Below are 21,531 nucleotides of genomic sequence, written 5' to 3' on the forward strand. Positions count from 1 at the left end.
TAAAAATCATCATTTAAAAGAGGCTCTCTAAACAAAATGAAAAAGAAAAAGGGTATTGATCTAGATATAAATAAAAAAAATTAAGAATATAAAAAGCATTAATTTTAAAAAAAATAGAAAAAAGAAGAAGAAAAAATTAAATGTCAGACTATTGGGTTGTCATTGAAGACCTATAAAATACCTTAGTAATCGTGATAAACCTATTTATAACCTCAAAAAACCGTCTAAAAAACCAAAATTAACCCGAGCCCAAATCTATTTTTTTTCACAAACTTTAAAAGTAAAAGAACACCTAATATTAACTCTCCTCGTCAAACGAAACCATTTGAATCAAACATCGACTATTTGATGGTCTAAATCGGTGTCAATAATATTTTTTTTTTACCATTAGAATCTGATGACCTCTATCTCTCCTCTATCAACCAGGGACTAAAAAATAAAAAAATAAAATTTGGTATCAAAATTGATTTTGAAAAAAAAATTGAGGCATTGAAATTGTATAATTTGTGTTGTTTTTAAAGTTAGATGATCAAAATATATTTTTTCCCAAACTTTTGGCATGCCATTCATGTATGACGCCTTTTTAATTTTGATTCTTATTTTTCCAAACCCACCCTTGCCTTAGAAATCAAAATCAATTAACCTTCAATTAAGATTAAATCGTTAAAAAACACATTCGAGGATCAAAATAATTTTTTTAAAAATAAACATGGCCAACCATAGTGTTTTTTAAGGGGTTGAATGGCGTCAGTTGCACAATACTCACCTCCACACATTTTAGTTTTTAAGTAATTTGTAATTGTCCAAAATAAATAGATTTTTTGAATTTGTTAACTCTTCTCAACTTAGTTATAAAATCCAGAGTAATTAACTTTTAGGTTAAAGAAATATTGAAGTGATTTATATTGAATGTTTTTGTATGATTGATTTTTTTTTAATTTTATTATTTAATATTTAATTTATTAAAAATTAGACTTTATAATTTTTTTATATTAGATACTTCAAATTTAATAATTTAGATCATAAATTTAAAAAAATTAACATATTTTTTAAAAAAATTTATAATTTTTTTATCAGATTATTCTAGTTCTATAATCTACGTTATAAATTTAATAAAATATTTGGTATTGACTTAGCCTTTATTTACATTGTTATATATTTATCATAACCAATTTTTAATATTATTTTTTCTACTTTATTAATATTATTTTTTATAAAAGAAATAGTCAAAGCTATAGCTTTCCAAAACTTATATTACTTTTTTTTTTTCTCAAGAAGACAAAACGGTCCAAAACCCAAACCCTTTACCCTCCATTCCCTATCCCCTCCTTAAAACACAAAATATCGGAGACTGTAATGAATGGAAGCATGGAGTGCAGTGGAGTGCTGGCTTTTCTACCATCAACACCTTCAAAGGTATGCAAAAGCACCTCTCTTTCTTGCTCTTTGCATCAATCTGCACCCTCTACTGCCACTACTGAACTTAAAAACAACAGTACTGATTGTAGTGATAATGCTCCACAAAAATTTAGTTATAGCAGAGCTTCACCGTCAGTCAGATGGCCTCAACTTAAACTGAATGAAACCTATCATTCTTCTCCACAAACCCAATTCACTGAAATGTCTAAAGATGGAATCTTGAATCATTCATCACTTACCCAATTGACTGAAATGTCTAAAGATGAAATCTTGGATGTTGGCTCTTTCGAACTGAGTGATGATGATGATGATGATGATGATGGGAGTCAAGAAGAAAAGTTGAGGTGGAGGAAAAGCAGGACTAGAGTTAAGAAAATGAATAAATTAGCACTTAAGAGGGCTAAAGACTGGAGGGAGAGGGTGAAATATTTGACTGATAGGATTTTAGGATTGACACAAGACCAGTTTGTGGCTGATGTTCTTGATGATAGGAAAGTGCAGATGACACCAACTGATCTTTGTTTTGTGGTTAAGTCTGTTGGCCAAGAAAGCTGGCACCGGGCGTTGGAGGTCTATGAGTGGTTGAATTTGCGCCATTGGTATTCCCCCAATGCGCGGATGCTATCCACAATTTTGTCTGTTCTGGGAAAGGCCAATCAAGAGGCATTGGCTGTGGAAGTATTTATGAGGGCTGAACCTTCAGCTGGGAATACTGTGCAAGTTTATAATGCTATGATGGGTGTATATGCGCGGCATGGTAGGTTTAATAAGGTCCAAGAACTACTTGATTTGATGCGTGAAAGAGGGTGCAAGCCAGACCTTGTAAGTTTCAATACATTGATAAATGCTCGATTGAAAGCTGGTGCAATGATGCCTAATTTGGCTATTGAGCTCTTAAATGAAGTGAGAAGATCTGGGCTTAGACCAGATACAATTACTTATAATACTCTTATCAGCGCTTGTTCACGGGCATCGAATTTGGAGGAGGCTGCTAAGGTTTTTGATGATATGGAGGCACATCATTGCCAACCTGATCTTTGGACTTACAATGCCATGATTTCAGTTTATGGAAGATGTGGACTGTCTGGCAAAGCGGAGCAGCTTTTTAATGACTTGGAGTCAAGAGGGTTTTTTCCAGATGCTGTGAGTTATAACTCATTGTTGTATGCTTTTGCAAGAGAAGGGAATGTGGAGAAAGTGAAAGAGATTTGGGAGGAAATGGTGAAAATAGGGTTTGGCAAAGATGAGATGACGTATAACACTATGATCCACATGTATGGGAAGCAAGGTCAGAACGAACTAGCACTACAACTTTACAGGGACATGCAGTCATCAGGCAGGAATCCTGATGCAGTTACATATACTGTTTTAATTGATTCACTGGGGAAGACAAACAAAATAGCGGAGGCTGCAGGTGTGATGTCAGAGATGCTGAACACTGGAGTTAAACCTACCTTGAAGACATACAGTGCTTTGATTTGTGGGTATGCCAAGGCTGGGAAACCAGTGGAGGCTGAAGAGACTTTCGATTGCATGCTCAGGTCTGGAATTAGACCTGACCATCTAGCATACTCGGTTATGCTGGACATCCATCTAAGATTTAATGAGCCAAAGAGGGCAATGACCTTGTACAAGGAAATGCTTCATGATGGTATCACACTGGATCATTCCCTTTATGAGTTGATGCTACGAACTCTTAGGAAGGTAAACAAAGTGGAAGATATTGGAAGAGTTATCAGAGATATGGAAGAAATATGTGGCATGAACCCACAAACTATTTCTTCTATTCTCGTCAAGGGTGAATGCTATGATGAAGCTGCAAAAATGCTGAGACGGGCAATCAGTGATCACTTTGAAATAGACCGTGAGAATTTGTTGTCTATTTTGAGTTCATATAGTTCATCTGGGAGGCACGCTGAGGCACTTGACTTGCTTGAATTCTTGAAAGAACATTCTCCCAGTTCCAGTCAAATGATTACTGAAGCTTTGGTTGTTATGCTTTGCAAGGCTCAGCAGTTGGATGCTGCTTTAAAGGAATACAGTAATAATAGAGAACTTGGTTTTACTGGGAGTTTTACCATGTTTGAATCCTTGATTCAATGCTGTTTAGAAAATGAACTCATTACTGAAGCTTCTCAGGTTTTTTCTGACATGAGGTTCTGTGGCATCAAAGCATCTGAATGTCTCTATGAAAGCATGGTGCTTTTGTATTGTAAAATGGGGTTCCCTGAAACAGCCCATCATCTAATTGATTTTGCGGAATCAGATGGCATATTATTGAATAATATATCCCTTTATGTCAATGTGATTGAGGCATATGGAAGATTGAAGCTATGGCAGAAAGCAGAGAGTGTAGCAGGGAATTTGAGACAAAGGTGCATCACTGTGGACCGGAAAGTCTGGAATGCTTTAATTGAAGCTTATGCTGCAAGTGGCTGTTATGAGCGAGCCAGGGCTATTTTTAATACGATGATGAGAGATGGCCCTTCTCCAACTGTAGATTCCATTAATGGTCTCTTGCAGGCTCTGATTGTTGATGGAAGATTGGATGAGCTTTACGTGGTAGTTCAGGAGTTGCAGGATATGGGTTTTAAAATAAGCAAAAGTTCTATTCTTTTAATGCTTGATGCATTTGCAAGGGCTGGGAACATATTTGAAGTGAAGAAAATATACCATGGAATGAAGGCTGCGGGTTATTTTCCTACCATGCATCTTTACAGGGTAATGGCTCGGCTGTTAAGCAGGGGAAAACAGGTAAGGGATGTTGAAGCCATGCTTTCTGAGATGGAAGAAGCAGGATTCAAGCCTGATCTTTCTATATGGAATTCTGTGCTCAAGATGTATGTGGCAATTGAAGATTTTAGGAAGACAACTCAAGTTTACCAAAGGATCAAGGAGGATGGGCTGGAGCCAGATGAGGACACTTACAACACATTAATTGTGATGTATTGCAGAGATCATAGACCAGAGGAAGGTTTATCACTGATGCATGAAATGAGAGTGGCAGGATTGGAGCCTAAATTGGATACCTACAAAAGCTTGGTTGCATCATTTGGCAAGCAGCAGTTGGTGGAGCAAGCAGAGGAACTTTTTGAGGAGTTACAGTCAAAGGGATGTAAACTAGATCGCTCCTTTTATCATACAATGATGAAAATATATAGAAATTCTGGAAGTCATTCTAAAGCTGAAAGACTGTTTAGCATGATGAAAGATGCAGGAGTGGAACCCACTATTGCCACAATGCATTTGCTTATGGTCTCCTATGGCAGCTCTGGACAGCCTCAGGAGGCTGAAAAGGTTCTTTCTAATTTGAAAGAAACAGGTTCAAATCTCAGTACGCTACCCTATAGTTCTGTTATTGATGCTTATCTCAGAAATGGAGATTACAACATCGGAATTCAGAAATTGATACAGATGAAGAAAGAGGGTCTGGAACCAGATCACAGAATATGGACATGCTTTATTAGGGCTGCAAGTTTGTCCCGGCGCACAAGTGAGGCCATTGTCCTTCTAAATGCTCTCCGAGATGCTGGATTTGATCTTCCAATCAGGTGGTGATTAGCTACAACTGTTACTATGGCTACCATGAACAAGATATATTTTTTAGTAGCATCACACTATTTTTTCATAGTGGTATTTCTGAGTGATTTTTCTTTTGCAGGCTTCTAACAGAAAAACCTGAATCATTAGTTTCAGCACTGGACCGGTGCCTTGAGATGCTAGAAACCCTGGAAGACAATGCTGCCTTTAACTTTGTCAATGCATTAGAGGATTTGTTGTGGGCATTTGAACTTCGAGCCACTGCTTCATGGGTTTTTCAGTTGGCCATCAAGAAGAGAATATATCGTCATGATGTATTCAGGTAAAAGCTGATGACTTTTTTTTCTTATGAATTTTATTGGTTTTATCATGTCGAACTATACAGAAGGATCTCATAGTATTTTCTCTTAAAAATTATTATGCTGCACGTGGATAAATTTATATCTTGTGCTCTTTGTAACTCAGGGTAGCTGACAAGAACTGGGGAGCTGATTTTAGAAAGCTGTCAGGTGGCGCAGCTCTTGTTGGTCTTACTTTATGGCTTGACCACATGCAGGCAAGATCTCTCATGAACTTATGAATATGATCTTTTTATGTGAACATATGATTTTTATTGATCTATTTTTACCCAAGTCGAAGATGTGAATTGCCAATCTGAAATTCCTTCTCCATGCATACATGGGATAAACTTGCTATCATTGAACTTCAGACACGCTTCCCAGTACAAGCACATGCAAAATACATTAATATTTTAATGAGCACACAGGCATGTCTGTATGTGCCCCTTCAGATTTTCAGGTAAGAAGTATTTGTGCGAATCCATGTTCAGGCATGCTGATAAATCTAACAAATGGCAATCATCCATGTCTCCTATACAAATGCTTAATGTCACTATCCAGATGGGGAATAATGACAAAAAGGATCTTTTGGTTTTACATTGCTTGTCTAAAGCATAATACTTTTAATGTGGCAGGACGCATCCTTGCAGGGATGTCCAGAATCTCCAAAATCAGTTGTTCTGATAACTGGGACAGCTGAATACAACATGGTGTCCCTTGACAGCACATTGAAGGCGTGCCTTTGGGAGATGGGTTCCCCATTTCTTCCTTGTAAAAGTCGGAGTGGGCTCCTTATAGCCAAGGCCCACTCCCTCAGGATGTGGTTAAAGGACTCTCCTTTCTGCCTGGACCTCGAGTTAAAAAATGCCCCATCTCTCCCGGAATCAAACTCAATGCAGCTGATAGAAGGATGCTTCATAAGGAGCGGTCTTGTTCCTGCATTTAAGGAGATAAATGAGAAGGTTGGGTTTGTGAGACCAAAGAAATTTGCTAAGTTTGCTTTACTATCAGATGACAGAAGAGAAAAGGCCATTCAAGCATTTATAGAGGGTGGGAAAGAAAAGAAGGAAAAGATGAAGAAGAGGGGAGAGCTTGGTAAGAAAAGGAATATCAAGGTCATGCTCAGAAAGAGGAAGTTTACTCGGCAAGCCATGCCATCAAACAGGGGGAGAATAGCATAGACTATAAAAATATAAAAAATGGAGCAGAATCACCAAATGGAACGATGGCGTGGTTGTACTGGAATATAATAAGCTATGCATCTTTCCTGATTTCTGGGGCTTTCAAGTCAAGATGAACTAATACCATAGTGTCTTTAACTTAATGGATGATTCAATAAATGAAGCAAGAAAATTTGAAGGACATCCAACTCACAATATGCAGTGATACATATCCAGCATCATTCTTGGCTTATCAGTTCAGCTGTGGGTATCTCATTCCGTGCAGCTCATCACAGTTCACAGAACTACACGTGATGTAAGAATCTCTTCCCAATGACACATTATCTTACCTAAATCATTTTTGTTTGTCCTTCATTTTATTTATATATTTTTCATTTTTCTTGAGTACTGTCACCTTCTTCTCTTCATCACATGCGAAACAAATTGTAACACGTGGTGATGACATAGTCCCTTGCATTTGTAGATTTTTTGTAAGATTTTTGTTAGTATATGAAGCGTTACTTGTGGAACGTACAAGACCCCTTGGGCTTTTCTTCTAATTTAGCTTTATAGTACTTCAAGCAGTATTCTTTTACTTTCCTGATTGTGTCACTTTCTTTGTGGAAGCGAAGGACATCTTTTTATTGACCAAAGATGGAAGTTTCTAAGGCTGTTATCACAACTTAATTGCAAACAGTATGTCTCTGGGCTACTTTTGACACTTGACTTCATTTTGGCAAAGATATCCAATGAAGAGGGAATCCTTCTCTTCACAAGCTATCTCATTAAGATGTTTTGAACTCTATGAACGTACCTCTTTTTGTCTCATACTCGGTGATAATTGTTAATGTATTCGGATAAATATGCTGTAATAGAAATAATTTCTATTCCAGCTCAATGGTTTGTTTATATCTTGTTTTCTAATTCTAAACAAATATTAGTGGTTGTGGAGCAATGCATCTTATTTGCGGCTTATACACCTGTTGTGCAGGTATGCAATCACTAGATGATTGATAGAAGGGTGATGTTTACAGTTTTGTAGTGGTTCTCCTAGAGAGGAAAACTATGGATCATACCATGCAAGCAAACAGCATAGACTTGTTATATGGGTGAGTTTTCTGCCTTGGTTTTCGCAATATTATTGATTCTCTTCTGGTTAGCATTCTATATATATATATATATATATATATATATATATATATATATATTTTTTTTTTTTTCCTTTTATGTTTGAGAAGAAGATCAACATAAATTTGCTTTTGTCAGGCTACCCCAAGACTGAGTGGAGTCATAGTTGAATAATTTATATATCCAAAGCTGAAGGGAGGATATCCACCTAAAGGAGTTGACAAGGTATCATTTTCTTCACCAATATGGTCACCAATCGAACGTACACACTATATTACGCACTGAGCCAATATTTTTTTCCTTTTCTGGTTCCCAGTCTGTGCACATACACATGTCCACATACGCATGTGTATGAATTTGTTAGCTGCATGATGTCATTTTTCTTTTTTTTTCCTTTTCCATTTTGCAGTTGGCAGCTTTGCAGCATCATAAATGCAGTAAGAAGCTGAGTTTCAGTTGAATATGTGCATTGTTGCAAGGCCTATAAGGCTATAACCACTTCCGAAGGCAGCTGGTGCTCTCTTGAGACCTAAACCAAACTCAGTTTCTTGCGTGGGAGTTTCTGCAACTTGTGCGCAATTGGTTTCACTGCATGCGGATTTCCTGTTCAACTCTTTATATTTGTTACACTTTTCATATAACTTGTTGGGGTGTGGAGGCTTGAGTTTTACTGTAACTATCAGTGCCCCTGATGCTTTGTTGGCGTTGTTGCTTGCTGTTAGTTGCACCAGTGACCAGACTGCTGATTTTTCAAGTCATGATGGGATTGCTGGTGCAGATTTCCTTTCTTTTATTTTGATATCCAACCATATTTGTTAAACCTGGCATGCCTTGGTAGGTTGACTCGAAGCTTGACCTTGCCGGGTTTCAAGTTAAATTAAAAAAATATTAACTTAATGAAATTTAATTAACTCATGACTTAGTCAACAACTTACTCCGGTTCAACTTCAATGATTTAAATGATATTGTTTATAATAGAAATGATTGCTCTAGACTTGTAAGTTTGATCATCCAGTAACTCTTAATCATAATTTTAAAACCCGGCTGTCTCGGCGGGCTGACCCGGTTAAAAATCCGGTTGCAACTCGTTAACTTTTTTTTTTAATTTTTACTAAATCGATGTCATTCTGATTATTTTTATAAAGAGAATTGGCGTGGGCAATCCGGTGACCCGGTCAAAACTTGGTGACTCAAGCCTTAGACCGGACCGAGTTTAAAACTATGTTCTTAATATTGTAATATAATTATATTGAGTTAGAAAGTTGATATGAACATGAATATTCATGATTATAATGCATGAACCACTTTAGGGATTTGCTATGATATTTATGAAAAACCTAAATTAAATAGTATCATTAAAAAGTATTTCAAAGTCAACAAATCAACAATCTTATATTTCATTAAAAAAAGGTTAATTGTAACATAGCTACTCCTATCTTAAATAATTAAAATACTCCTTTAAATATTATTGACAATGCTCAATTAAGTAGGTTTTTTTTGTTACAAAAATAAATTAAATTAAAAAAACTAAACTATAAATAAATTTTAAAAATAGGGATTAAATATATAGCTTCTAAGACTATAATAATTATATAGTTTTGTTAAACTATAAGGACTGAGTTAAAATTTACTCAATTTGGTTAGTTATTTAAAATAAAAAATAAAAACCCATCGATTCGCTCTCTATCACCTCCCCGCGCTTCTCTTTTTGTCCGTACCATAACTTCCACTCTGGTTTCAAAACCCTAGGTCAAAATAATTAACTAGTTCAATCTCAATTTTTTTATTTATTACGTTATAATTTATATTCATTTTGATCATAATCTGTTGATTGTGCTTTAGGGTTTTTCTTTTTTGGTTAAAAAAGAACAGATGAAGAGTTCAATTTCTTCATTTACATATAAAGGTTCAATAGCGGAGGCAATTCTTGAATCCAAAAAACAAAAGAAACTTTTTGTTGTTTACATTTCAGGTAATTTTATTTTCTGTGTTTTTTAGCGTACTGTTTCTAAGGAATTATGCTATTTTTAGTTAAAATCTATCCCGAAGAATCTCAACCGTTGGATTTGGAGGACCAAGTGACGGCTGATTCAATGAATGAGAATTTTTTTCAAAAATTTTTAGGCTGAAGTTAGGGTTTCTCTGAAGGGAGTAATTCCGTGCATTGATTGGTGTTTAGTGTTGTAGTTTGTTAAAAGTTTGAACAGTTTTGAATTGTGAGAGATCAGATAGTTTCCCAGCTAATACTTTGAACTGGGGATTGCTAATTGCTAGTAGTGGTGTGTAATGTAATAGCTAATAGTGGTGTAATGTAACAGAGGGTGAAATTAGGGTTTCTCGGAAGTGAGTAATATTTTGAGGGTGGTTGTTAATTGTTTTGATATAAAGTGGAAGTGCTAGTGTCGATTTTCAGGTGAAAATGTGGCATCGGCTGAATTGGGAAAATCCACTTGGACTGATTCTAAAGTAAGGCTTTTTTAGTTTTTTCTAATCTGGGATTAGTTTTCTGAATGATATCTAATATACCGTGTTATGGATCTAATATTGTTGTGCTGCATTAGGTGGCAGAGTCGCTCTCGAAGTACTGCATTTTATTGCATATCCCAGAAGGAAGCACTGATGCTTTGAATTTTTCTGCAATATGTATCCTCTATATGAACCTATTACAATTTTTTGCTCGTTGTTATTATTATTATTATTATTATTATTATTATTATTTAAGTAAAGAAAGGTCATATATTTGAAAGGAAGGTTGTATCCTTGCATCAAATTGAAATTACAGACCGACAGAAATCTGCTCCTTGTATAACAGCTATTGGCTACAATGGGGTTCAACTTTGGCAAAGTGGTATGGTGTTGTACTTGAAATCGTTGGTTTTGGTGCACATTTAATGTGGTGCGTAATGGTGTTGTTGAGATTTGATTAATTTATGTTTTTGTGTGATCGCGCAGAAGGATTTGTTACTGCTGAAGTTTTGGCTTCTGGTTTAGAGGAAGCGTGGTTGACCCTTCATATCCAGGTGTGCAAGTGCCTGTTTATCTTGTTAGTTATGTGCAGAGTTTACAACACTCCTAGTCTTGTTATGCGCTTTTGTGGCAACTCTCAATACCTGTGATTCCACTTTGAGCATTCACTAATGCTCAAGGAGCTAAAGTTTGTTTGGACCATGTTCTTGCAAGTAGGAGATTGTTACTTGAGTATAAACCAGTTTAGATATCTTCATGTTTACTGGTTCAACTGTTTATTTTCTGCTCAAGCTATTTAGACATTTCATGCTCTAGGACCCTACACTCATTTCTGACTTGTGCCTATTCCCCTTTCAAATTGAAATCTCTGATGACGAAGTGCAGGAAACAACAGCAACTGTCCTGACTACAGCACTTGCTTCGAAGAAACCTGAACCACTTTCTGGGTCTTCTGATATTGGTTCCTCTGGGCAAGGAAGTTTTTCAGGTACAGTCGTGCCGGTGCCTTTGAAAGACAGGCATATCCAACCTTCAGAGGTTGGAACACAGGCTGCTGCTTCGGAGGTGATAGAAGAAAACAAAAGTCATGAACCTACTGCTGAGGTAATTAAGCAACAGCTCTCATGAAGTTCTCTAATGGGTTTAATAACGGTATTAAATGCTTCCATTGTTTTGTTACTCACATGAACAGAAAACAATAACCAATTTGGGTGACAAGACATTTTCAAAATCATTTAATGTTCAGAAGTCGCAGACTGTTGGGGATGAGCGGTCCACTTGTCCCACTGAAGAAGACAAGAAATCACCCAGTTCTTCGGTAACCAGCACAGACAATATCATAGCTGATCATACATCTTCTGCTGCTGAAGATGGACTTCTTGCCCAAGAAAAGAGTGTTAGTAATCATACAGGTGTTCCCACAAGAGGCTCGGAATTAAGTACTACTGAGATAAAAGAAGTAGAAGGAGATAAAAAGGCTGAATCCATGGATGATATGGTGCCCGGGACATTGAATAATAATAAAAAAGTTAATGTATCAAGTGATGTTCATTTAAATATCCGTCTGCCTGATGGTGTTAGCTTACAGGAGAAGTTTTCTGTGACAAGCACTTTGAGAATGGTTAAAGATTATGTGGACAGAAACCAAGCAAGTGGCATTGGTGCATATGATCTTGCCATTCCTTATCCTCGCAAGACATTCAGCGATCAAGGTATGCACATCAAATATCCTACTGTATCTCATTTTTTTTGTGGCACGATGCTTCGGTTACATAGCAATGATATTTTTCTTTTGTTGTTTTATTTCATTTTCTTGAAATTCATTTCATTAAGAAGCATTCTGAATATACTTTTTGTTATTTTTTATTGCATTTTTTTCTCAAGAAGTTTTATGTTGATACCTTCATAGAGAAGGCCTATTAAATTAAGTTCATGCCAATTATAATTTTGTTTTTCTTTTTAACCTGTTGCAGATTTGAATAAATCATTATCAGAGTTGTCTCTACTTAATAGACAAGCATTGATAGTGGTTCCTCGTCAGCGAGCCACAAGTCACCACCAAAGAGGTTCTTTGTCAGACAGAGCAACTACTACAACTAGCAGTGGTTCAGTAAATGCAAATGACTGGGGATATTTTGCATGTGTCAAAAGGCTTCTATCCTACGTTAATCCTCTCTCCTACTTTGGTGGTAGTGCAAACCCATCAAGTTCTGGACAAGCTCAATCTGCCATAGGAGAATATGGTGAGTTTCCATACCTTACTAATGATTCATTTATACTTATTTGGGCCTAACATCTGAAATGAAAATGGCCTCTTTGAAGGCTAATTTCTTATCGGGTCTCTGAAATTGCATATTTTCTGTAACTGTTAAAACATATTTCTAAAGATATGGTGGATGTGTTTGGTTTTGTGGTCTGAATTTGGTGATTTCCCCCCGGTTGACAATCTTATCAGTGGCTCTTCATTTGCTCTGCATTATTTTTCTGTAATGAATTTTTCCATATCACTTTTGAGTGTTATGAGAATGGAGAGGTGTGTGGATTGAGCGGGGTGTCAGGGGCTGATGGCTTTCTGAAAATGAAAAGGTGGAAGCTTCATCTTTCAGCTCGTTCTATTTTTGAAATAAAAGTGATAAGCTCTTCAGAATGTGCAAAGTTTGAAATAGTAGTCCATTTCTTCAATTAGCTTTTACAGATAAATTTCTTTATTCATTTCTCATGTTCATGAAATCCAGGGAAATAGTTTGTGTTAGAAACAAGCGGCAATTGCTGGAAAACTAGTGTGGCAAGGTGCTCAGCTTATAGAACATTCTGTCTTCTAACTTTACAGTTAAATACCATCTTTTTATACATCATCCATGTTTGTGAATTAGTTGAAATAACTGGTCACAAAGTGCTTTCATGGAACGTACTTCATAATCATTGGCTTCAACATCGCAGGCCCAGATTCAACATCTCAGAATAACACTCCAAGAGTGGACAGACCCTACTCCAGTTACTCCCCAAATCAAAACTCTCCATCAACTGGCAGAAATGACAGCAAGGGCAAGCAACCAACAACTTCACGCGTTGGGAGTAACATTCACACACTGAAACATGACGAAGATGATGGCCGATTCAGTGAAAGAAATTCCTTCTGGAATGGAAATTCAACTCAATATGGTGGTGATAATGATGCTAAATAGGAAGGTGATGCTCCTTGATCTTGTGAGGAGCTTCAGTTCTTTATGTTTTTTCACAGTTTTTTACTTTGGGGCAGTGATCTTTTCTGAAATAGGTGTGAGTACATTGTACCAGATAAAAGCATGATAATTTGGTATATATTCCTATTTGCTAACAATAAAACCTTCAAGGAATAAGAAGTTAACGAAGTTCCATAATTGCTCCAAAAATTTATTTATGCCTGGGCAGTTGTGAACTGTAGACTGTCAAGAGTCGACTTGATCATGATCTTTGCTGAACAACCCGCACAAATCTTGATATACTTGCATCTGACCAGGAAGTACCATAGCTCCTTGTCCATGTTGTATGATAGGAAAGGGTTACCATCTGATTCCCAGTATGGCCTCCTTTGTCATTTAAATCAGAAGCCAAAAGGGCAAAACGAAAGGAAATGGCATGCAGTTCATTGGCTATACAGATAACTTATATAGGCATCATGTTATTTTCAGTTTAATTTCCAAAAAATATTCTCAGTTTCCGGTCTCTGGGTGATTCATCACCGCATCAATTTCTCTCCAACAATCCCTCTCAAGACTTCAAGATTTGATTTACAAGCATTCACTAGTTAATATATAAGATGCTGCAATTTCCTACTCTTCAGAAATATCAATTTTCTTTATTTTATACTCATGATCTTTTCAGGAAGTTTTTAGTAGGATTTTATACAACCACTGTAAACACAAATTGAAGAGTAATCTTACTTTAATATAATTAGACAACTCCTAATGAGCTAACTAACAAAAATTTGGAACTGCAATGAAGTTGTATTCTAATCCAACTCCTTAACAAAAAGACAGTAATTTCATGGACATTTACCTGCATAGACTAATGAAGAAGTTTCTTGTAATAATCAAATGGCCTTGTATAAATACAAGTTAAGCCACCAAGCTAGCTCTTTATTAATTTGGTGCACACATTACAAAAGCACAATAATTAATTTACGAGAATGCTGCTAATTTGGGCTTAGGGGGATTCACCAAGCAGATGTCGAGGAGAGTATCAACTGAAGTGTACTTGTAGTCAGGATATAACTCGGAAGCCTCCAAATCATCTGCTGTGAGTTCAAAGCTCATCTGCTCACCTTTGATAAATATGTTGTGCAGGATCGACGGCGGGACGTTTTCAGGGAAGGGCAAGGCTGCGTTGTCCACAATGGAGATTTTTATCAAACACCATAACATATAACATATAATAATTTAATGTAACAAAATGTGTCAATATCGAGACATTTTAGATAAATTTAGTTATCGTTTCAAGATAAAAATAATGGAGAGAGATAAAAACAATAGAGACAAAAAAACATATTTTTCTATATTTCTCTTGTTTTAAAAAAATAAAAATTCATTTTAAAACTGCTATAAAAACATATTTCTTTAATGTTTTTATCGTGAAACACTAACCCAGACGTAATGTACTATTTGAATTTGATAACATCCTTTAAGAAAAGCTTAAGCCATGCATGCATTTAGTTGTTGTTTTATCAACGTGGGCTCAAAGCATATATATAAAAAGTAATTTCAGATGAGACGACTTACACTCAGAGAGCTTCACGATTTCTTCCTCAGGGACATGGATTTTCTTGAGAGTTCGTCCAGTCTTTTTCTCCCAAGAAGATATTAAACCTAGCTGGGAAACAATGTTTCCAGGGGGCCTGTAGATAATGACACGATTGGCAACCCTTGGATCTGTTGCTGCTTTCACCGTATAGGCTGCCACATCCTCTTCGTAATTCAACACAGCTTCAAGTGACAAAAGAAAAGAAAAAATAAATAAATTAGGCAAATGCTTTTCAAATTAAGGGAGTGGGCAAATGCTATGATAATAATATAATTCCCATCATGTTAATCTTATTGATTTTCAAAGAAAATTATCCTTAACGTACAATTTAAATATATATTTATTATTTTTTAATTATAGTTTTTCTTATATAATTTTATCAAATTAATTATTCCTTTATTTTTTCATACAACCACATAAAAGTTAATATACAACCACATAAAAGTAATTGAAACGTATTTTTTTCTTTAATCTAAACATGTTTTTCATACCGGAATAAGTTTTTATCATTAATAAAAGAGATAATTTTTATAAAAACAAAAAAGAAATGCATAAATAGAAATAGAGGATTTTAACTAAAGAAAATCTTGACAAAAATTCATAAAAGTCACAAGAAAAAACTGTCTGCACGACACAATAATATAATTAATGTCTCAACCATTATAGATCTTAATTTTCTGATCAAAAGAAGCGTTGTTTTACATGTATTTTTCAATGTATTTATAGATCGCAGCTTAACACGTAATTTTCCAAATCTTCTACCACATAATGTACGAATGATTAATGGCATGCATGGACCAAGACATTGAGCTTTCTTTATCTTTTTTTTAAGATTAATTTGGGTATCCGGGTTAATTTATACATACTTCAACTAATCTCACGGATCCTGAAGTTAATAACCATGTAAGCAGGGACGGAACCAAAAAATAAAATTAAAGGAGGTCAAAATGTTAGTTGTTTTACTATTTAGGTTAAAAATATAAATATTATTAAGGGAAGGGTTGGAAAAAAATAATTATAGGGATCGGGGCTCCTGCCAGCCTTCCTGTCTCCATCCCTGCATGTAAGCCTCTAGTAATCTTGAATTTTATAAAATTTAAATTCATGATTTTTAAAAAACAAATCTGGTAGTTAAACACTTTTTTTTTCTTTATCTTTTTCACCACATAAGAAGATGGCCTAAACAGTATTATGTATGACCTTTGGTTTACAAGGAACACGCCATTATTGCCTTTGGTTTTGGTACACTCATTTAAATGTCCAAATTATATATCGAAAGATTTTTCCTTTAGAACACTCTTATATCAATATGTACAAGAACTTTTCCATGTTTGTCTTGGAGGGCTTTAGAACATGATTAAACTCAGTTTAATAAGTTAATATGTATCTTATCTACTTAATTTGATTAATTTAGCAAGTTAACTTTTCATTTTATTGATCCAGTCAAAACCTATTAATTTTGTAATTATTTTTTTTTAAATAATATTATTTTGATTTTATTTAAAAAAAAAATTTATAATTAACCTGGATATATCAACCCATCAGGTTTCATGCGAGATTGACCCTTAAATCGGGTTTAATATAGAATATGATCTAGGTTAAATTAAATGTCTTGAAAAATAATGCCAAAAAAGAAAGAAAAAAGGTAAAACACTAGTATATGTGGGTGGGTGGGTCCATTGCAATTAACTCACCTTTGGCTTCACCGCTTCCATAAACAAGAACTTCTTCTCGTTTCTCATGGGGATGGAGCAAGAAATCCACGAAATATGCAGCAAATGAGTTTGCAGAGACGTAGGTGTAAGAAAGTCCAGCAGCTTCTGATGCTCTCCTGATCTTCCTTTTGTTAGCAAGCAGTGTTTCAAAAGGTGGCAGCCCACTAACTCTATCGACCTCATTTCCAAATTCTGATGGAACAAACCTCTAATTAACAGAACACGCACAAAAGATCATGATAAGCCTGTGCTAGTTAGCCAGCATTACATTTCTCCAAGAAGGGATACGGTATTATAACTTACTTTGATGTTGCCAGCTTCTTTCATAGCACTGATTATTTTGAGCTGGTCTAGATGCTGAGGAACAGCAAGAGTAGAAATCACTACATCCACTTGTTTTACTGCTGAAACAAGCTTCTCATGCTCTTCCAATTCTCCCTGTCAAATTATACACACCGCATCAATATATATTTAAGATTGGATTACACCAAGGACATTCTTGGCACCACATATGTATATCCCTGTAGGCTATAATTAAGGTAACGCAGCAAATGAGCACGTAGCTGTAGAAAGAACTTCTGTATACGTACGCACATGCATGCTAATGAATCGAAATTAGTAAGTAAAGATAAAGTTTATGGATGTTTAATGGAAGAAGCCAGGTGTTTACTTGGAATACAGTGACTCCCATGGATTCGAATTCCTTGAGGAGGTCTAGCTTGGAAGGATTGGTGTATGGTTTGACAGGGCGAACATAAGCGTAGGTTGGATGGCCCATCGAGAGGCTTGCCTTGACCATGTGTAAGCCAAGATACCCAGTCCCTCCAAATATTAGTATCCTGCTCTTCTCACAAGCCATGGCTCTCCCTTCTTCTTAATTTGTTCTTAATTATTTATTTCTCAAGTGCTAATTATAGCTAGGAAATACTTCACTTGAAGCTTGGAACGTTGGTCTTTATATAGGAAAAATATCCCTTGACTATTCCCTGGTAGACTATAGCAGTAGTGCCTTCACAAACTATTTTTCACTTTTTTCCCAAGATTTTTTTAAAAAAAAGAGAAAAAAATTAAATGGTTTGGTTGCATGCATGTTCTTATACTTGAGATGTTACTTTTTCTTTCGCCTTGTTTGAATTTTATTTTTTTTTTAATTATTTTGTCATGCATTGCAATATTGGTAACCATTCCATCCATTATATTATTACTGCCATGAAGGAAATTCAATTAGAAGAAAAGCCCTCCGTTTCTCCTTTTTGACAAATCATAGGTTATCCTCCGCACAAGCCAAGAGAGGAAGAATAGTCATGGCACAGGCTGCCATGATCTTTCGTAATCTAAAATATAAAAAAAATTTAATTAATTTTTTTTCTTCAAAAACACAGTTAATCAACAAAAACAAAAACAACCTGAGTCTTTGATAACTATCTGCAAGAAAGAAAGAAAAAATTCCTTTGACTTTTAAAATAATTAATAACAGTTTGAAGCTTGGAACGTACGTTGATCTTTATTCAGGAGAATATATATTGTATTATTATACATATACTAAAAGAATTAAACCCCTTTATGGCAATTTAGAAATTATTATATGGACGATTAGTCTTTTACTATAAAAATGTCTTATTTTGTGAAATTTTGAGGTTTGTTAACTCACCTATTCTCTTCTTTTCCCCTCTAGAAGCATCCACTTACTTTTAGTTTTTTGATTTATAATTAAAATAAAAAAAACATATTTAAAATGCTTATATAGTTATTTATTTTAATAAAAAAATTATCTAGCTTGCAGTAAAACTCAAGTCAAGTAATAATTTGTATCTTGACTATTCCTAATAGGATATCAGTACATTCAAAAACCATTTTTCACAATATTCGTGTTTTTCACATTCTTTTATTATAATTGTGACATGATAAAAATCATGGTCAACATGTGATTTAATTAACATAATCAAAACTTAATTTATTTTTTTATTTAAAAAAAATTATTAAAGTAACATCTTTCTATATTGATCAAATTCACTGTCAAAGAACCATTTTAATTCAATAGCTTAAGTTGTTAAATAAAGTCTCAATATATAATTTATATTATTCTCTAATGCATTCCTTCAAGTGAAATTTTTTTAGATTTGAAACTTGTACAGACCTACATTACCTTGTACTTAATTTTTATTAAATAAATGAGGATAGTGAGATTCGAACTCATGACTGCTTGATCATCAAAACTTTGATATCATGTTAAAAAATTAATTCAACTTAATAGCTTAAGCTGCTAGATAAGATTTCAAGATATAATTTATATTTTGATATTATATGGTGATAGTTTCAACAATTTCAAAGAGACGCAGTTGGTGCTGTGCTATCCTTTCCAACTCGGTGGTCACCTGCAGATCAGAGTACAGAGACAGGCAAAACAAAATTGAACTATGCTTATGTGAGAATATGTCATGTGTATATATATATTATTTGATTGGATATGGTTTAAGACTAATTTGACATAAATGCATGAAAAAAATAACCTTGATATGAAGATATCTTTAATTTAAAAAAAATGAAAAAAATTTAAATGGTTTGGTTGCAAGCATATATAATAATAATAATATTATTATTATTTTGGTATGCATTGAGATGTTAACTGTTGCATTCAAAATTTTATTAGTGACTTGCCTGGTATTACATTTCAAAGGAGATGGGGAAAAATTTAAAATTTATTTTTATTTAAAATGATTTTTTTTATATTTTTGAATCGTTTTAATATGCTGATATAAAAAAAATTTTAAAAAATTAAATAAAAATAATTTTTTAATAAATATCTAAATTAAAAATACTTGAAAAAACCATGATTTTTCTTGACGGCAAAACCATAGATCACACTCCCAGCTAACCTTGGATAAATTCAATTAGAAGACAACTCCCATGTTTTTTCTTGACGGCAAAACCATAGACAGATACTCTCCCATGAAAGAAAGATCAAGTTTACCATATTTACCTGTTCCAGGTTAGATATGGCGGGAGCAAGAGGAGGCAGCTTTAGGCCCATGAATCTCGTCTCCCTCCCCTCATCTTGGCATCATTTTCACGCAGAAATCACGCTTTCCAACAACACCCCTCCCTGTCCTTCTCACTCATGTCTTCTTCCTTTCTAGAGTCTAGGCTAGCTCTGGGTCATCAATGGCCGCCCCGCTTTGTCCTTCTCTTTTCGAGGCTTGTACTGACCATTTTTTTTAACAAGCAATACGCGACCTCAGAATTGACAAGTCACCACATCAACCACTTTGGTCAGCTCACGTATGAATGGCCGGTGTTGTCTTGTTTTGCCATGTGTATCACGAAATATTGTGCAGACGAGTAAGGACGAAGAGCCTTCAAAATGAAAATTGGAAGTTTCACTTTGGACCATGAATTCCAACCAGGCAGACAGGGTGGAGCCATGGTAAGATTTTTGTGTTGATGGATTGAGGTTTATTTTTTTAGTTTAACGAGGTGTCTGGACTAGCTTACACGTACCTCAACTAATTTTACGGGTCCTGAAGTTAACGATCATATAAGCCTCCAGTGGCCATTATATGAGCAACTATAGGGTTTGAACCTGAAAACACAGAGAAAACAAATCTCTTTATCCCAAGTTTTTATTAATAAACATCTATGCCACATAGATGGTTTGGATTGAGGTTTATTGTTTTCTTTGTTTGTGGGGGACTGTATTTCAGAAGTATGACCAGAGAGAAGATTATTACTCACACATTTTTCAACTCCTCTGACCCAGGCAATGCTATTTTTAACTCTAAAAGAATCTCAAGCTCTCTGATAATGGACCGTAGATCACAAATATTTTTATTCTAATAAATTATAAATATTTTTATCAAGATAAGATATGAATATATTATTTTAATTCGTAAGAGATTTCTACCATGACAAAGATATTTTACTGATACGTAAATCTTTTCTTCTAGAACGAAGGGAGGGACCTTAGAGGCTATAAAAAAAAAAGATAACTGTTAGAGGATGGGGTTTTATCTCTTTTTATTTTACAATGATAGATTTATTTTAAAAAGATATTATTTTTCTAGAAATATAATCCATTTCCTTCTGAACTGACACTAATTTAATTGTAAGAAAATCTTTAAATATATAAAAGAGAATTTTTGCATATAATAAGCATGGTTTATCAGCCGGAGTGGAATAATGAAGCAGATTGACAGAATTAAAAAATTAACAATTTTATCTCCAACCTCAGCTTGGCTTTCAAGCCCATTTAATAGAAAAAGATTAAATGGCTTCTCCCACACATTCCCCTTTCCTTATGGAATATCATGCTTGTCAGTTAAGAGTATCATCATGTATGTATGGTTATAAAATCAAAATAGTTTGGTTGACCGAAGATCTAGATCAAATTAAATTAAAAAATAAAAAAAAAACCTGATTGATTCAGTTAAAAATCTAAATTGACCCACTAACTTAATCAATTCGAGTTTGACCTAGTTAAAACTCGATTCTCAACCTATTAATTAAAAAAATTAATCAAAATAATATCGTTTTAATTTAAAAAAAAAAACAAAAAATAAACCAATTTACATTGACCTGTAATAACCCTCTCTTGATCCATATGACCCGTCTTGTCTTGAATTGACCTTTAGATAGGGTGTAACAACTATGCCAACATGGCAAAGCAAGTTTCTCTTAAATCCTTTTTTATTCTTGCTTTTTCCCATCCTTCCATATTATATTTTAATATATTCAATGTTGAAAAATAAATCTTTCATCCCTGTAAATATATAAATATTAATCTTATTTATTTTCTAGAACGCCACTATGATTTTAATCATAGATAATAGTTTATTTTTGGAATTATATTGACAAATATTCTTTATTATTATTGAACATAATTTTAACCAAGATTAATTAATTTTCCTACAAACTAATTGAACATAATTAACACTTACACTAACAAGATTCTAAAACATCAATATCTCAATCGGACTTTTTTTTTCTTTT

The 21,531-nt window shown here is 34.5% G+C and overlaps 3 protein-coding genes across 5 annotated transcripts; 2 read left to right on the forward strand and 1 right to left on the reverse strand.

The window, feature by feature from the left end:
- The first annotated feature begins 1,287 nt into the window (after positions 1-1,287).
- On the forward strand, positions 1,288-8,405 carry LOC133673208 (pentatricopeptide repeat-containing protein At3g18110, chloroplastic-like). The gene is made up of 7 exons (XM_062093919.1): positions 1,288-4,970; positions 5,081-5,281; positions 5,425-5,515; positions 5,933-6,773; positions 7,449-7,566; positions 7,724-7,810; positions 7,995-8,405. The coding sequence occupies exons 1-4, from the start codon at positions 1,357-1,359 to the stop codon at positions 6,476-6,478; spliced, it is 4,452 nt and encodes a 1,483-aa protein (XP_061949903.1). The 5' UTR covers positions 1,288-1,356; the 3' UTR covers positions 6,479-6,773; positions 7,449-7,566; positions 7,724-7,810; positions 7,995-8,405.
- An 824-nt stretch (positions 8,406-9,229) lies between these two features.
- LOC133673403 (plant UBX domain-containing protein 11-like) lies at positions 9,230-13,431 on the forward strand. 3 transcript variants are annotated; one of them, XM_062094182.1, is made up of 10 exons: positions 9,230-9,334; positions 9,428-9,557; positions 9,999-10,051; positions 10,147-10,228; positions 10,368-10,433; positions 10,538-10,605; positions 10,937-11,155; positions 11,244-11,763; positions 12,025-12,294; positions 12,992-13,431. In XM_062094182.1, the coding sequence occupies exons 2-10, from the start codon at positions 9,458-9,460 to the stop codon at positions 13,234-13,236; spliced, it is 1,623 nt and encodes a 540-aa protein (XP_061950166.1). In that variant the 5' UTR covers positions 9,230-9,334; positions 9,428-9,457; the 3' UTR covers positions 13,237-13,431. The 3 variants fall into 3 exon arrangements, 2 of the variants coding, with proteins under 2 accessions (XP_061950166.1, XP_061950167.1); XR_009834978.1 differs by adding an exon at positions 12,787-12,880 and having other exon boundaries at positions 9,261-9,557; positions 12,992-13,131; XM_062094183.1 differs by adding an exon at positions 12,787-12,841 and having other exon boundaries at positions 9,261-9,557; positions 12,992-13,131.
- A 604-nt stretch (positions 13,432-14,035) lies between these two features.
- On the reverse strand, positions 14,036-17,439 carry LOC133672502 (isoeugenol synthase 1-like). Its single transcript, XM_062092940.1, has 5 exons — positions 17,216-17,439; positions 16,849-16,983; positions 16,525-16,753; positions 14,809-15,012; positions 14,036-14,411 (listed from the first exon to the last, which is right to left on the reverse strand). Exons 1-5 carry the CDS (start codon positions 17,402-17,404, stop codon positions 14,212-14,214), a joined length of 957 nt encoding a protein of 318 aa, XP_061948924.1. The 5' UTR covers positions 17,405-17,439; the 3' UTR covers positions 14,036-14,211.
- Between the last annotated feature and the right edge of the window lie 4,092 nt (positions 17,440-21,531).

The sequence above is a fragment of the Populus nigra genome, chromosome 14, assembly GCF_951802175.1.
Source record: "Populus nigra chromosome 14, ddPopNigr1.1, whole genome shotgun sequence".
Taxonomy (NCBI): Eukaryota; Viridiplantae; Streptophyta; class Magnoliopsida; order Malpighiales; family Salicaceae; genus Populus; species Populus nigra.

Bases quoted from the DNA above. Each gene is read 5' to 3' on its own strand.
- LOC133673208 (XM_062093919.1), top strand. From the start codon at position 1,357: ATGAATGGAAGCATGGAGTGCAGTGGAGTGCTGGCTTTTCTACCATCA. The intron at 4,971-5,080 runs GTGGTGATTAGC...TTTCTTTTGCAG, and splicing joins GGATTTGATCTTCCAATCAG to GCTTCTAACAGAAAAACCTG. The intron at 5,516-5,932 runs GCAAGATCTCTC...TTAATGTGGCAG, and splicing joins TATGGCTTGACCACATGCAG to GACGCATCCTTGCAGGGATG.
- LOC133672502 (XM_062092940.1), bottom strand. From the start codon at position 17,404: ATGGCTTGTGAGAAGAGCAGGATACTAATATTTGGAGGGACTGGGTAT. The intron at 16,754-16,848 runs GTAAGTTATAAT...TCTGTTAATTAG, and splicing joins AAGAAGCTGGCAACATCAAA to AGGTTTGTTCCATCAGAATT. The intron at 14,412-14,808 runs GTAAGTCGTCTC...TGGACAACGCAG, and splicing joins AATCGTGAAGCTCTCTGAGT to CCTTGCCCTTCCCTGAAAAC.
- LOC133673403 (XM_062094182.1), top strand. From the start codon at position 9,458: ATGAAGAGTTCAATTTCTTCATTTACATATAAAGGTTCAATAGCGGAG. The intron at 10,434-10,537 runs GTATGGTGTTGT...GTGATCGCGCAG, and splicing joins GGTTCAACTTTGGCAAAGTG to AAGGATTTGTTACTGCTGAA. The intron at 11,156-11,243 runs GTAATTAAGCAA...TCACATGAACAG, and splicing joins GTCATGAACCTACTGCTGAG to AAAACAATAACCAATTTGGG.